At 40.1% G+C, this 16,990-nt stretch overlaps 1 protein-coding gene across 5 annotated transcripts in view; it reads left to right on the plus strand.

The window, feature by feature from the left end:
• The window catches only part of SLC25A27 (solute carrier family 25 member 27), a 30,960-nt gene that overhangs the window by 10,259 nt on the left and 3,711 nt on the right, over positions 1-16,990 (plus strand). Inside the window, exons 5-9 of one of the 5 annotated variants that reach the window (XM_042986503.1) lie at positions 937-1,049; positions 4,244-4,328; positions 10,026-10,118; positions 10,750-10,852; positions 15,860-16,210. In XM_042986503.1, coding sequence (XP_042842437.1) covers positions 937-1,049; positions 4,244-4,328; positions 10,026-10,118; positions 10,750-10,852; positions 15,860-15,931 — 466 coding nt within the window. In that variant the 3' untranslated portion in view covers positions 15,932-16,210. Of the gene's footprint in view, positions 1-936; positions 1,050-4,243; positions 4,329-10,025; positions 10,119-10,369; positions 10,436-10,749; positions 11,367-15,859; positions 16,211-16,990 lie in introns of those variants that run through there. The other 4 variants (XM_042986505.1, XM_042986506.1, XM_042986504.1 and 1 more) reach the window with 4 other exon arrangements.

Consider the following 16,990-nt stretch of genomic DNA (forward strand, 5'->3'; position numbering starts at 1 on the left):
AACCTCTCTAAGCCTCAGTTTCCTCAGATGGAAATTGAAATATTAATACATATTTCATAGAGTTTTCAGGAATAAAATTTATCTTATGTATATAAAAAGTCTTGTGCTTAATAAGTGCACAACAGATTTTAGCTACAAGGGCCATCATTTGTGAGTATCGCTTCCCATGTAGCATAAGAGCCATTATGCATGCCCAGTAAATATGTCATACTATCTTTTTGCTGAGACTTAGGGAATGTAATGCCTAAGTAAAAGCCACTCAGCTAGTAATGGTAAAGGAGGCATGGAACTCCAGGTCTTTCTGACTATATAAAACCCAGACTTTTATTTTATAGCAGAGGTTTCCAGATTTGATTCATGGTTCAGCCTCATTTTTTACTTGTGTACCATAAACAAGAGCAAAATCAGGATAGGATAGTAAATTTTTATAAAGCCGTAAGTACTCAATTTTAAGAACTCTTATTATGACATTACCCTCCCTACTCTTTGGGCTAAAAATGTCATTTCCTTTCTGAGAATATTTGGGGATTGATTTTGTAACGTTATTTGGTGAAATTACAAAATTTGCAGGTCTCACGTAGTACTAGTCAAATGAACCCAGACATTTGATAGCTTCCCTCCTGGATTTAATATGTGCGTTGATGGCTAAATATCAAGAAAGGAATTTTAACCTGTTTAATAATCTAAGAAGAGGATGAGAGTTGATAAAGACTTCAGTAAAAAAATGTTTAAGTCAAATGTCAGCTTTTCTTCCCTAAAAAAAATGTGTTTTTTTGGAAATTGACTTATATGGATTGCTTTAATTTCTAACAATTCTGGATAATTAAGATGTTATTTTACTCCAAATCATAACAGCTATAGGCAAAGCTTATCCAGCTGCATTCCATGCACAGAAATGCATAGAATTTTCATATTTAATTATTATTTTTCCTTTAGATTTCGTGGTGTGCATCATGCATTTGCAAAAATCTTATCTGAAGGAGGAATACGTGGGCTTTGGGCAGGCTGGGTACCCAATATACAAAGAGCAGCACTGGTGAATATGGGAGGTAATGGAAACGTTATTGAATTCTGAGAAGTCATACTGCCTTGATCACCGTAAGGTTAAGCACTTACATTGGGGAAAATGAATTTTTTTTTATCAGTTTTAGTAATGTATATTGGCAACAGTCTTATTTTATGTTGTTAATATTTTAATTGAATATTTTCCCTAGAGCATTTTTACTTTTCTCCATGGTGATCTATGAAAAGGATTTCCTAAAACAAGCAAATTGTGACAATAAGGATATTAAGACTAAATAATTTCTGAGGTCTCCTCTCCACTTACACCCTCCTCTAAGACTCAAAGTGGCACATGTAACCATGTGGTAATCACTCTATCCAGACTGTCCAAATCGTTCCCCCAGTAACCCTGTTCCTACTGCCGTATAACCCAGCTTGTGCAGCCAGGCACCCCAGGCTGGAAGCCTGAACATTTCCTTAACTCATCCTGTCCCTCACCTTTGATATTCAGTCACTAATTGCTTCTGTCTTCTAAATATTTCTTAAAAGTGTCCCCACCCCCCAATACATAACACCATAGTGTCCTTAAAACCACCATTTTTACAATACTCACCGTCAAAGCCACAGAGCTAGAGCACTGACACAGCCATCCAGCAGATGTCATTCTTTGTCCTCGTTATTTGTACCCAATACCCAGAGGGATTTATCGAAAATACACATCTGAACATGGTACTGGGACCCTTAAAACCCTTCACTGGCTTCTCATCCCTCACAGAACAAAGTGGAAATTTCATCACATAACTCAGAAAGTCTGCACAATCCAACTGGTGCTTCGGGGAATTGAGCAATTCATTGATGGAGGAGTAAAGAATGAAGTAGAGAGTCACGAACTAGAAGGTTCCACTGCCTACACATATCACACTGTTCTTCACCTCATACTTTGTTCTTCCCTCTCTTCTTCTATCTAGTTTTCTCCTGCACATCACTTAGCACCAGCTGAAGTGTCTCTCCACCATGTGATTTTCCTGAACCCCACAACCACCCTGCCCTAGCCATGTTGTGTTAGATGTCCTTTCATGTGTTTCTGAAGTTCCCGGTGCTTATCTCTGTTATTGCTTGTACCTCATTCCATTGCTTTCTAGTATATGTTTATCTCCACTAGATTATGAGTTCTCTGAAGGCAAGGACCGTGTTTTATTTATCATTATTTTCCTAGTCCCTTAACATGTAGTCACTAAACAGTTGATGAATGAATTAATGAGTGAAAGAATCATTTCTAAGACCAAAATTATATGATTCTAGGAAATTAACAGATAGCCTTTTTGAGGGGTGTAGGAACATATCACATAAACCTCAAAGAAAGCAAATCTGTTTTTTTATTATTATTATTTTGCCATTTCAGTCCATCCATGTCTACTGTATCATACTTGTGGATATTTTGGTTATCAGGAATCTTGTCTGATTGTAGTTTCTCAATTCGATGCTTCAAAATCTCTTGTAGCTCAGATTTCTCTCCTAGGTTCCCAGTTATTTACTCAGAATGTTCACTTAGGTTTTCTCAAATACATTGCTTTGTGTCCAAACCACACTCATTTATCAAACCACTTCCTTCTCCATTCTTCCCAATCTCAGAATATGATAAAATCACCTTCTCATCTGACCAACGCAGAAACCTAAGCATGATTTTTGTCTCTTTCCTTTCACTTCAAGTCCAGCCACTTCTGTCTCCTAGCTAAATCTCACATCCACCTACTTCTTCTTGTCCAAGGAGCCACTCCTTTGTCCAAGTATAATTTATCTTCCCTCACTGGATCACTACAAAAGCCTCCAAACTGGTCTCCCCATACCCACCCTACAGCCATTGTGTGCCACCTTGCATCTGAAAGTGCTCCCATCAAGGTCACCAATCCATCATCTTACTTAAAACATTTTAAATTGGCCAGTTCTCATTTTCACCATCTCCAAAAGTGTCAGCACTGCTGACAGACAGAGTGTTAAACCCAAAATGTTATAGTCCCCTTTGATCCCTTTCTTTCGATCTCTATACAGTCTGCTGGCTAATCCTGTTGATTCTGCCTTTAAAACTTGTCCTGAATCTGACCAGCGCTCCACAACTCCCTTGTCCAAAGCATCATCATCTCTTCCCAGAATAAATGCAGTCGTCTCATGTCTCATCTGCCTTGTCTCCCTATAGTCTCCTCACAGCCAAATAAGCAGAATAGTCCTTGTAAAGAATAGCTTAGATCAGTTCACTGCTCTGCTCAAAACCCTCCCTTGGCTTCTGTTGCTCTCCATCTCTGGACTCGTACTTCTCTGACACTTACTTGCTTCTGTTAGACCAGTATTCTTACTGTTCCTCTAACGCACAAAGCTGACTGTCACCTCAGGGATATAATGCATACTGTTGTTTTTCCTGGAACACTTTCTCTTAGATTATCTCCAAGGTCTATTTTCTCATGTTTTCTTTAGGCTGCTGCTCAGATGTTATTAAGAAGCCTTCTCTGATCACCATCTTTAAAATTGATATACATCCTTCTTCTCCACCCTCTGGTCGTCTTATCCCCCTTGCTTTGCCTTATTGGTTATTTGTATCTGAAATGCCATGTGGTTTACTTCTTTGTTCATTGTTCATCCCTCAACAAAGAATGAGAATTTTGTTCGGTTTGTCCATGGCTCTTTCCCCAGTGTCTAGAATAATGCCTACCACATGCTAGACGCTCACACATTTAGTGAATGATCAAATGCATCTATCCATTCTTGCCTCTTTACAGTTCACTTCCCTGTGCTTCACTGTAGGTAATCTTTATAAGACTCCAGTGTTGTGAGATACCACTGCCCTGTTTAAAGCTCTTTAACAGCTCTGCATTGTCATTAGGAAAGAAAAAAAAAACATAAAAAGCTTAACAGAGAGTAATAGTCAGGACCTTTTATTGTAAGTGACAGAATTGCAACTCAAGTTAAATTAGGATTAAAAAAAGGAATTTATCAGCTCAAATACTGAGAAAGGCCACCAGTTGAGCTGACTTTATGCTTAGCTGGATTCAGATGTTCAGACGATATAATTGAGTGTCTGTCTCTCTTCCTCTTCTCCTCCCCCTCCATCTGTGGCTTGCTTTCCTCTGCTTGAGAACAATAATGGTATCTTTCATTCCCGCCCCCAGCCTAACATATTCACAACATGAAAGACATTTGTTGTCAAATGAATGAATATTCCAGCCTTCTTTTTCTTGTTAATTGCCAGATTTAACCACTTATGATACAGTGAAACACTATTTGGTACTGAATACACCACTTGAGGACAATATCACGACTCATGGTTTATCAAGGTAAGTGATTATTTTAGTTTGATTGATTTTTTGTGTGTGTCACTTTCCTTGCATATTTGGCATCAATTCTAACCTTCTGTCTCTTTTGATTGAGAATCTAGTGATATTGGGGCACCTGGGTGGCGCAGTCGGTTAAGCGTCCGACTTCAGCCAGGTCACGATCTCGCGGTCTGTGAGTTTGAGCCCCGCGTCGGGCTCTGGGCTGATGGCTGGGAGCCTGGAGCCTGTTTCCGATTCTGTGTCTCCCTCTCTCTCTGCCCCTCCCCCGTTCATGCTCTGTCTCTCTCTGTCCCAAAAATAAATAAAAAACGTTGAAAAAAAAATTAAAAAAAAAAAAAAAAAAAAAGAATCTAGTGATATTACCCTTAGAGTAAGGTGATAGTACAAAGGACAGATTTTCTTTACAAAGGACAATTTTCTTAAAGATAGTTGCAGTTATTATGCTAAGTGAAATTAGTCAGAGAAAAGACAAATATCTCATGACTTCACTCATATGATGACTTTAAGATACAAAACAGGTGAACATATGGGAAGGGAAGCAAAAATAATATAAAAACAGGGAGGGGGACAAAACATAAGAGACTCTTAAATACAGAGAACAAACAGGGTTGCTGGAGGGGTTGTGGGAGGGAGGATGGGCTAAGTGGGTAAGGGGCGTTAAGGAATCTACTCCTGAAATCATTGTTGCACTATATGCTAACTAACTTGGATGTAAATTTAAAAATAAATAGATTATTGGGGCGCCTGGGTGGCTCAGTCGGTTGAGTGTCCGACCTCAGCTCAGTTCATCATCTCGCAGTTTGTGAGTTTGGGCCCCGCGTCGGGCTCTGTGCTGACAGCTCGGAGCCTGGAGCCTGCTTTGGATTCTGTGTCTCCCTCTCTCTCTGCCCCTCCCCCACTGTTCTCTGTCTCTCTCTGTCTATCAAAAATAAATAAATGTAAAAAAAATACATTAAAAAAGAGATTATTAAAATTAAAAAAAAAAAATAGTTGCAGTTAAAACGGGGGAGAGACAGAGGTGCAGAATGTTTCATATTAAACCTTTCCAAATATTTGCACCTTGATGGGACCCTCCTGGGGTCAGATTCTGGTGATTCAGTTCTCAAATTCAGTCCCACAGATATGTTTGAGCATCTTTTTGATAAAGGCACCTGCAGGGCTCCGCAGTGGGTACAGAAGGTAACCCAGGCTCCTTTGCAAGGAGCTGACCAAGGGGAAAGCAAGACAAGTATAAAAACAACATAAGGTAAATGCTGAAAGAAAGTGATTACTTACTGTAGCATTCAAAGAGGAAGAAAAAAGTAACCATCTGGAGGGGCCTATAAAGAAGACAGGATTAGCTAAGTGTTTTGAAGGGCTGGAGTGTTGACAGAGACAGGAAGTAGAACACTCCAGGAAGGAGCAGTACCTTAATCTCTTTGCAACACAATTTCAAATTATCCATTGGAGTGGTTACTTTATAAATATCTAGTATCCTGAACATTATGATGATTTTATTTAGCTTCTGATCATGTGTCCAAATTCCAGGACCCTTTATGCCATTTAAAGAACCCCAAAAGTATATTAATAGTGTCAAACCAATGACATTTAGAGATATAGAGATAGAAGTCATTCCTCATTTCAGATTCACCTTAATATTCCTTGAGTGGCTTTTCTTTATTCCTCCACTTTAAATATAAGTGTTATCCTTAGTGCTACTAGGGCAATCTCTGTATATGTCTTTGCTTACCATCCTTTCCATTCTAAATTCTCACCCACGTGTGTTCCCAAGCTACACCATACTTTCTGTAGCCAATAGTCTGGCCTCCTCTTTCAGAGGAAATTGAGGATTTCGGCTTCCTTCTGCTTCTTACTTCCATCCTTGTACACATATGTATTACACGTGTACCCACCCTTACCATCTTTCCTGCGCTGTCTTTGTTCATGCTGTTCACTCTGCCCAGGAGTCGTTCGTCTCCCATTTCGACCTAGTCAGGTCATCTTGTGAGACTCTCTCATCTTTCCAGACACTGTGTGTTCCAGTGTTATGATCTACTTACTCTAGGGGCAGGATATTCAGACCTGTCCTGGGGTCCCACACTGATATTGCCACTCTTTCCTTTTCATTGTCTTTCTATCCAAATGGTCTCTGAAGTACCACACTTCTAACCAAAGAACCATGGATTTCCCAGCGAGCGTAAATCTTCCTACCGTATATTACTCCACCAAACATGTCTGTCTTTTTTGGAAAGACATAAGATTTTCAGCTATATATATTCCAGCCCTAATCTGAAATAACATAGTCTGATTATTCTCTAATTCAGGTTTTAGGAAAATGAATTCTCTAATTCAGGTTTTAGGGCATTTGGTTCATTTTTGAGCTCTACCCACCAGATCAGGTTTTTTAATGGGTTGATATGAATATGTGTGGTATAATGAGGCAGCTCAAAATTTGCTAACCATGAACTCTAAGTAAGTAAACAGTGCTGTGTGATCTGGAAGTTCTGGATACTGTGTCATAGAATAAAATGAATGCTCATGGAGGCTTGAAGGGGATTGCAGCTGTACAATCAGAGAGCTTTATATGAGCCATCAACACCGAGGGAAAAATGAGTTTGATATAAATAAAAATGATATAAGCACTGAACTGCGCACTTAAAAGTGGTCAAAATGGTAAATTTTGTGTTGTGTCTATTTAACCACAATTTTTAAAAATGGTGTAAGTAAAAGTACCTCTCCCAGGGTAGAGCAGGAACAGTAAAAGACAAGTCAGGATTTTAGTGAGGTGAGAAAGCAGGTGACACGTTATGTTTAACAAAGAAAGCAGAGGAACAGTGGAGAGTTGAATTAATGGTCAGGCGATGATAAAGAACAGAAAGGCCAGAATAATCTTTTTTTTTTTTTCTTATTTTTTTAATGTTTTTTTTTTTTGAGAGGATGGAGTGGGAGGGAGGGAGGGGGAGAGAGAGAGAGAGACAGAGAGAAAAGAAGAAGGAGAAGAAGAAGGAGGAGGAGGGGGAGGGGGAGGAGGAGGAGGGAGAGAGGGAATCCCAAGCAGGCTCTGATCAGGCTCTGCTTTCTGACCAAAGTGGGGCTCAGTCTCAAGAACCATGAGATCACGACCTGAGCCGAAACCAAGAGCTGGACTCTTACCTGACTGAACCACCCAGGCACGCCTTTTTTCTTCTTTTCAAATCATGAGGCTATTGAGAGGTAAAACTGGCTAGTTTACTCTCTGTGAAGACGATACATGAGCATGATTATTTAGTTCATCCTTGAGAGGATCACTTTCTCTGAAACGGTGCTGATGGAATATCTGACACTGGTCTTGCAGATAAGCCATTGGGCCTTCTGGAGAGATCAGAAGACTCACCCGGTCACTTTCTGTCCATTATCACTTCAGCTGTGGCCTGGGCTTCATTTGGGGGTATTACTCGCAAGGAGCGATAAAGGCCAATAGCAAAAAGCAGCAACGTCCATTTCAGTGCAAGTAGCTTGAGCAAAATCCATGTTCCTTTTATTGCCCTATCTTTTCATTTTGACCCTAGATACCAGCTTATTTGAGGCCTCTTTAACACATTATTTGCTCTTTCAGTGTTTATTTTTTTAAAGAAGTCTAGCCAAAGCACACTATATCTAGGTGTTAGTTAAGATTTTCTGTGTGAAAATATGAAGGTGTATTAAAATTGATGGTATTAAGCTTTCAAAGAATCTGAACTAACAGGAAAGAATATGAAAAGAGCAGTTGTGTGCACCTACTGGAAAGTATATGGTGAAACAAGAGCTCTTCCCACATAGACAATGGCTGTTATGTGGACAGAGACACAAGGAGTTATTAGGTCACTTGCTGTAGTATATGAAATAGGCTGTATGTACATGACATACAGTTGGGTCATTTGCTGTAATATGAAATAGGTTATATGATTTCCTTCTCTCGAATTCAAGTATTTCTAAAGTAATTTTCTCCTTTGAATTGTAAATCCTGGCTGGAAAGAGGTAGACAGAGTCTGGGTACTTCCTAGAGTGAGAGAGAGTATGAAAATTCCTAAGGTAGCTTCAACTTCCTGCCATAGAGCCTTCAGAGATTTCAAAAGCCTTGGCACAGAAGCCAGTGGTCCCTGTATTTGTGAGGTATTTGATGTCCTAGAAGGACCTAAAAGTTTTCCACGGTTTTCCTTTCCAGCTTTCCATTGGCTGTTTATGTTTATAAGCCGTTATGCTTACTGCCAGGATCCCAGTCTGCGGATTCGGCTTCTGGGACATGGGACTTCCATTCTCTATGACTCAGGTCAACCACCCTTTTACTCATCATATGTCTTTCTCATGGAAAAGTTTCAAGAAGTTCATGGGTTTTCAGTGTGTGGATGCTCATGCTCTGTAATTGCCTCTCATGCCCACATATATAATGAACTGCTGGTGGTTTCTTCACTTCTCAGTCTCTTGATTAACTTCTCAGTATCTTCTCAGAATCTTGATTTACTCTGCAGTAGGCTGACCATATCCATTTTGTCTTTTCTGAGTAACTGACATGCCATGTTCAAGAAGGAGTGATTAGCCTTGGTGGATAAAGGAAGAAGGGATAAGCCTAAACTTCCTAGCCCTTATGCCTGAACATAGATTCAAAGAAAAACAGGAATTTCCCTACTGGATGGGGGTGCAGAACATTCCAAATGGAAGAACTGAAGACACGGAGGTGTTACATAGTATGGGAAGTAGAGAGAACTACACTTAGTTATGTTGTTAGAGCATAATGGGCAAAGAGGGATGTGATTTTGGAGTAATGTGTGCAGCAGCCAGTGTAGAAGCCAAATCAGGTAATAGGGAGCGAGTCTTAGATGCCTCTAAGTAGGGAAAAATGGCATAGTTAGACTTGTATTTTAGAAAGATCCTTTAGGCTGGCGGGAAAAGGTAAGGTTATTATATTCAAATCAAATAGCTTAGTGAAGTGAGGCTTAAACAGTGGTCAGAGTGAACTTTTTCTTATTTGTTAACTATTAACCAAAGTAGGTGATTTCCTTGCTTCCGATCCTCTCGATGACTTCCTTTCATTATCTAGGATAAAATCAGACTCCTTAAACAACCTTCATGGGCTGATCTCTGCCTGCTTCTTTAGTCTTTCCCATGGCTGGCCTCCCTCCTTCAGGACGCCATAGCCCTGCTGGCCGCCTTCTGGCTGTTAAGCACACCAAGGGCACTTTCCGACTCACGGCTTCTCCTGGGCTGTTCCTCTTGCCCGCAACATTCTTCCTCCGTGTCTTCACACGGATGCTTCTCACCAGTCAGGTCTCAGTTCTGCTGCTGCCCCAGAGCCTCTCCCCGGCTGCCTGTCACCCAGTTACTCCCTAGCACACTGTCCCATTTTGTCTTTTTTTTTCATTGCACTTACCTGCATCTGAAATTATTCATTTCCTCTCTGCCCCTTCCCAACTAAGTGCCTCAGGGACAGGACCGGGTGTGTCTTCCCCACTGCCTAGAAGAGTGCCTGCCACCAGCAGGTGTTCCGTGTATACTTGTCGACCGGACATTATTTTTAGTTTTTCTTTTTTCTACCTCTTTAGTGAATTCATTAAGCATTGACTTTAAGGTAAACTAAGATCATTATGAAGAATAATACAATGATACATACATTCTTTCTGTCTACATATCAAATTTCCCTTTCTCAAAATTTAGAAACCCCTATGTTTATTATCTTTCAAATTCGTTTCTTTGTATTTACAGTTTATGTTCTGGACTGGTAGCTTCTATTCTGGGAACACCTGCTGATGTCATCAAAAGCCGAATAATGAATCAACCACGAGATAAACAAGGAAGGTAGATAGAAAGTCTTCGCTATTCATGTGTTCGAATGTCTGTAATAATAATGTTTCTTTAAGATGTTTCCCTGCATTTATTCTTGTTAGAAATGAATACGTGTGTTCATGTGTTCAACCAGCAAACTGTTTGTATGTAATTACTTGCTCTTTGTCTGAGGGAAAAGTACTGTGCATTTGAGGATATAAACTAATTTAATGATCATATTATTTAGACACAAGGTATTTATTGTGATTTTATTGTTTTCAAAGAGTTTATGAAAATATACTCTGCTGAGAATTTACAGAGCACTTTCTTCAGAAGCTTATGACTTACAGGTAACACGGAGAATTTGATTTGATATAAAACACTATATTCTCTCTGGAAGAGATCAGGTAGAGCGAATTCTAAGTATAAGACTAAGGGTGGGATGAATCAGAAGAGTCAGCCTTAGACATCTAAAGAAAATACCTTTAAACTCAAAAGAGGTGATTTATATATAGTGAACTACAAATATTATTTGTTCTAAGCTAGCAGAAAATATTTAAGTTTCATTAGAGTAAGTTTGCTTAGACTATTTTTTATTTATGTTTTCTTTACACATCCATTTACACACAAGAAATTTAGTAGAACTGTCTTCTTTCCTTTTTAGGGGACTTTTGTATAAATCATCAACTGACTGCTTGATTCAGGCTGTTCAAGGAGAAGGATTCATGAGTCTATATAAAGGCTTTTTACCGTCTTGGCTGAGAATGGTAACGTCAGGTTTTTCCTTTGTTTTTGTTTTCTTTGTACTTAAATTGCTTTTAATCTGTAAATATTTTCCCCTTTCTCTTTTGGTTTTTAGCATGGCTCTGCCCCCAAACCACAATTCTTTCTCTTTTTTTACATCTTTTTTTGTTTTCTTTTTATCTCTCCTCAGAGTCCTGTTACCTTTCTTGGTAGAATAAAGTAAAATAATTCAGTTACATCCAGAAATAAATAAGTTGATATTCTGTTGTTATAAAGCCAGAGGAGAGGGTTTTTCTGCAATTTAAAAACCTTTAGTGGTCTATTTAGTCAAAGTACTGTAGTTTGGGACAGGTATAAAGATTTTATGCTAGAGACCATTCCTGTGGAAATGTTACTGTTTCAAACAAATTTTTGTTACTTTGATGGCAAATGTTGCATTATCCATTAATACTTATCACCACAAAGCTCTGCTTAGTAAAAAAGCCTTATGTCATTTTTATTAGGTCTGGATGTTATTTTTTATGGAGGTGAACAAAGATGTAGTGTGAGACTTACTCAAGTAACAACATATATAATAAACACAGGGTACTCAAGGATTTTGTAAGTTAGAACATATTTGAAAGACTGAGTCGTGCATTTAGAAATTCAAACAATCAATACTTTACACAATATGATAATATTAATTGAGCAAAGCCCTGTACTCAACGCCTGGTTTGGGGGGATGAACAGAAGAGTCTCACCCCCTGCCCTAGTGCCAGAGCTGCTGGTTTGATAAGGGCCAAACACTGAATAAAAAACTGGAAGTGATGAGTGGTAGAGGAAAAGTGCATGGTGCTATGGCAATATATAGCAAGTGCATACAGCCTAGGCCTGGAGATTAAGAATACCTCCATGGACAATGGACTTTAGAATTGAGTTTTGAAGAATGGGTAGGACTTAGCCAGATAAAAAGAGCAGAAAAAACATTCTAGGTAGAGGGAATCATTGGAATGGACAGAGAACACGAGGAGTTCGAGGAACTGAAGGAAACCCAGCCGGCCGAGGCATGAAGACATGGAGGAGAGAGGTACAAGGTGAGGCCAGAGAGAGGCAGAGATCAGTGTGGAAAGGGTCATAGGACCCATAAGAGTGAGGGGCACCGGCTTGATGATACGTGTATTTTTAAAAAGATCATTCCAGCTGCCATGTGGATTAGAGAAAGGCCAGGAACAGTAGTAGATGAGACATAATGATAGTGCGGACTAGAGTATCACAATGGGGAAAGAAAAAGATAGATCTACAAAATAATTTAGGAGAAAGCAAGGAGCTGGAAGCATGACAAGCATGACTGGATGAGGAGGGGAAGATGGTCAAAGAAAGCAAGAAATGCTGGGTTTCATTCCCAGATTCCCAACCTGAGCAACGGATGATGTAATATCCTAACACGGAGATCATTTGTAGGGATGATTTCATGGTAGAATAACAAGTTTAGCTCTAGATTTGTTAAGTTTTGAATACTCATAGGACATCTAAGAACAGAGGTCTAGATAACTAGCTTCGTATATTGATCTGGATCTTACAGAAAATATGGGGATGGAGATTTAGAGGGGAGCACTGTCTACATATAGATGGGAATTGAAGCTCTGAGAATAAGTGACATCACCAAGCAATAGTAGGTATCTATTAACATGGATTTAGTAGCCAAAGCCCTGGGCAATAGCTGGTCCAAAAGTGTACCCAAGTGTAAAACCTTATTTTGATTGTCTAGATTATATCTTGAAATTATCTCAAATCTATGGATGTTTCTTAATGGAAAGGAGGATTTTGATTTGGCCTGCCATGAACCAGGCACTATCGTAAGTGCTGGTAGCCCTAGGGAATAAGTTTTTTTGCCTGAGAGGAGCTTATAATGTGATGGAAAATGTAGACATGTAAATAGTGAAAATTACAGAAATAATAAAGTTAACATTATTAAATCACTTGGTAAGAGCACCAACACCGTGCTAATCATTTTCACGGATTAACTCACTGAACTCTCCCAACAATCTCTTCAGTAGGTTATTGTGATTTCTCTCTTAGAGAGGAGTAACAAAAGCTTAGAGTATAAAGAACTCAGCCAGGCTAGGTAGTTATCAATTCGTGGCATCAGGGAGGCAAACCCAGCAAGTCTGACTCCAGAGGACATGGTCTTACTAAGCAGTTTGTATTACTGCTCTACTAGTGGTATAAACAAAATGTGTGGGGAACACGGGTAGTGAAGTAAACATGGCTCTGACTGTTTGGGAAGGCACAAAAGTCTTCTGCAGAGGTACGTTTGATCCGAGCTTTGAAAGATCAATAGGCATTTATCAAGAAAAGCAGTATGAGCCTAGGGATCAACTCATGCGTGGACCCAGTAGGTTGGGGCAACTGCAGAAAATTCGGTGTAGCTGGAGAATAGGTCCTCAGGGGAGACGTGGTGGGACAGAATTCTAGAGAAGTACCTATGGACTGGGTTATAAAAGGACCTTACCGGGGTCAGTTTGCTGGTTTAGGTAAAACCCCGGAGCAAGCAAGCAGCTGTTTAATCATGGGAGGAAAGTACTCAGGTTTGTTTGGGGACAGGACTACTTTGGCAGCAATACAGAAGATACATTTAAAGCCAGGACCCAAGAAAGGAAGTTTTATCCGCGCTCTATCCTGGAGATGATTGTAAAAATGGAGCAAAGATATATTCTAGAGACATATATGGTTAACTCCATAGGACTTAACTGACTCTATGTAAAAGGTGGGGAGGGAACAAAGGAAATGGGACTTTTGTATGTCTAGTGTGGGGGACTGTGAGGATGGTGAGGCCATTGGTGAAAAAATCAGGGGCAGGAGGCGTGAGGGCAGGGAGAATATCCCAGTCCAAAGGAATACCGAGACTACTGAATCTGACCCATTCTCTTTGTGCGTGAGACTCAGGGAATATAAATGAGAAAGAAAGAGTACTTCACATAGGACAGGCACTGTGCTAAGTCTTTGAGAACCTAGTAAAACAGGTGGTGTTATCCTCATTTTTCAGATGAGAAAAACATGGCTCAGAGGATGAGACGCTTGCCCAAGTTCATTTAGCTGGTATGTGGCAGAGCTGGGAACTAGCTGTGGGTCTGTTCAGCTCTGAAGCCATGCTCCTAGCTAATACAGTGTAGTGAATCTCTCAAGATCCCGCAGGTAGCTATGGAAGTCGTCAGGGAAAAGAGACAGTGCGTGCTGATAGAGAGATGTTCCCAAAACAGCTGGCTAACCAGCAGAGATCTCCAGGGTGGCACTGCCTTGTTGGTCTGCCACAGTGCATGACCCTGAGCTTAGAAACCTGACTCATGAAACCTCCAAGTAAATTGGCCTTGCAAATACAGATTCACTTCGACCGTACTCGTTGAAACTGATGATCGGACCACGGCACTGGCCCCTTCACACTGAGAAACACACTTGGCAAGTGATCCAGACGCTGAAGTCCTTTGGACAGTGTGCTTCCTAAATTCAAGCTGTACGTGAAGGCAGGTCACAATCAGGAGGCTGCTTGCTGCACACAGAAAAGTAACAGGAAGAGCTTATTTGTAATCTTAGTATTTAAGAATATCAACCCAAGAGCCCTTATGTGTTCAGCCCCACAGTGAAAGGCATGGAGAAGGACTCTTTTGAGCAGTCACAGCAATAGCCAGACCAGAGCAGACCACATGGGTTCATATTCACTTGGATTCTTTACGGTGAAGAGAAAACAAGTGCACATGCACCACCTACGTGTGATCCTGCGCAGACGCTCCAAGGATCCCATCTATGTAGTACCCCTGTTAGTGGCTGTATGCTCTCCCTGTCCAACTCCCATTCATAGGCCAGCTAAACTCAAGCCCAGTCCCTTCCACTACGTGAAAGTAGTATGGCCTTGCTTTACTCAATCCCTAATTAATATTTCTTTCATTCGCATACAGAAGTCTGATTACCAGAACAGTTAGGAAGGATTATATAGTCCAGTCTTAACCAAGACCTCTAATTCCTTGATCTGATTGCAATGATATCCGTGGCTCACTTGATTTTTGTTGTCACAAGGATATGATACCATCATGGCTTCACCTCCTTTATTTTGTGTCCCTCTTCACACATTTAACTAATCAAGATGTGTTCTCCTAAACCCACCGGTAAAGTCTCCGTCTCCCATATAACATACTCCGTATTTCTAAACACGTGACCTAAATATTGCTTCACAAAGTGTCTAACCAAATACATTTTATAGTCTAATTGCTCAGGCTTCTATTTTGATTCTAGTGTGATAGTTTTTCTCTGATCTATATTACCTATAACCTATGAACTAAACCATACGGGAACTGGATCCAAGATACTCTTTCCCTGACGATTCCTTCCAGTGTTTCCTCTGTGATTTCCTTCCACGTTTATATCTTCTATTGTTGAATAACCCCCTGCCCTTTAATTCCTTTTGACACAGGTATATCAAGATAGGCATGTCTCCCTGAGCTGGAAGCTCTTTTCTCTCTTTAGTGTGAATTTTTCTATCCACTTTGTGAGAGATCAGGTGTTGAGTTTATGGTTTACATCTCAGGGGCTAATCTTCTGTCTTCAGTTTCAAGTTCTTAAATGTCTCCTTGTCCATCTCCACACAGAAAGTACACACAGAAAAGCCCAGCCTAGAATTCAGGCATGGCGAGTCCTAGCCTTTTAGCTAGTAATGGTTCAGTGAAAAGAACCCTAGAATGGAAGCCAGAAGCCTGTAGTCTAGCTCTATCATATGTGAATAAGTATTCGATTGCCGAGCCTCAGTGCCCTCATCTGTAAAATAGGGATGTCAGTACCTTTCCTTTCTATTGTAAATTGTTCAGAGAAATCTATGAAAAATAAGATATGAAAATGCTTTGTCAACTATAAAGTGCTCTCTAAAGGTGAAATACCAAAATATTTGTTTGCAGCCTAAGTGGATTCAAAATGACTTCGTCATTCAAAGATGTATATGCATATATGTAGAATATTCATAATCGCTTTGAAATACGCACTAACTTCTTTGGTTAATCTTTCAGACCCCTTGGTCACTGGTGTTCTGGCTTACTTATGAAAAAATCAGAGAGATGAGTGGAGTCAGTCCATTTTAAGCCCTTAAAGATGCAGCCCTTAAAGATACAGTGTTCAGTATCATTGAAATATGGGCACCTACAACACACACCCCTATTATTTCTACCTCTTTAGGAAGACACTGTACTCCACAGAGACTGTGATTTATAGGGGGCAGCACTTTATTTTTCTCTGGAAACCCAAGTTCTCTTTGACTCCTCTTTTTGTTCAAAAGCAATCTGGTTGGATTACCCAAGGCCACCCAGTGAGACCCAGCACAGAATTTTCAAGAAGATTGAATTCTGAGCACTTCCCTTGGGCCAGAAGATTTGACCTTTGCGATGCTATTCTGTGCTGAGGAGCCTACTTAGAGAAGTGCCACAAGGGGGCATCTCAGACCTGAAGTAGACAATAGGAATGTGGAAGAATACATACATACTTAGTGATTAAGAAATACATTGAAACTGTTGTATTTTCAGCTGAAACTCGGGGATTCATTTTTGTTGTCAACATGCACATACTGTAAATTAAAGGGAGGTGACTGAAAATTCATGAATAAACATTTTGAGTCTCCCTAGTGGTGACGGAAGTTGATGTACCTTTTCTTGCCAAGAGGACCAAAAAAACGTCAATTTGACATGATGTTTGGATTTCAAGGAAAGAAGCTCCTTTCTGTCAGTGTCCCATCTTTAGTTAGATCTGCGTTATTGGTCAGCACTCCACTGCACACGCTTAGGACTTCCTGCCAGCTACAGACCGAGTCTTGATGAAAGCAGAGAAGAGTGTCTGCTTCGTTACATATGCCATTGCGACCAGAGTTTGCTGCTTGCTCCTGAGAATCTCGATATATAAGAACATGCAACTTGTTTGATTAACGCTTAAGCGGACAGCTTAAGTTGCTTGAGTTGCTCAAGCTTAAGTTGCTTTTCATAAAGCAACTTGTTATTATCATTATCAGCCTTTGAATTTTAAACCGTGGCATTTTAAAAGCAAGGCTGAGATGATGTCAGCCACTTTTGACAAGCATCCTTTCTTATCTTCCCTTCCTTAACACTAAGGGCCCAAAGGAGAGATAACTAAGGAATCATACTGAAGCCATC

This window comes from Panthera tigris, chromosome B2 (genome assembly GCF_018350195.1).
Source record: "Panthera tigris isolate Pti1 chromosome B2, P.tigris_Pti1_mat1.1, whole genome shotgun sequence".
Taxonomy (NCBI): Eukaryota; Metazoa; Chordata; class Mammalia; order Carnivora; family Felidae; genus Panthera; species Panthera tigris.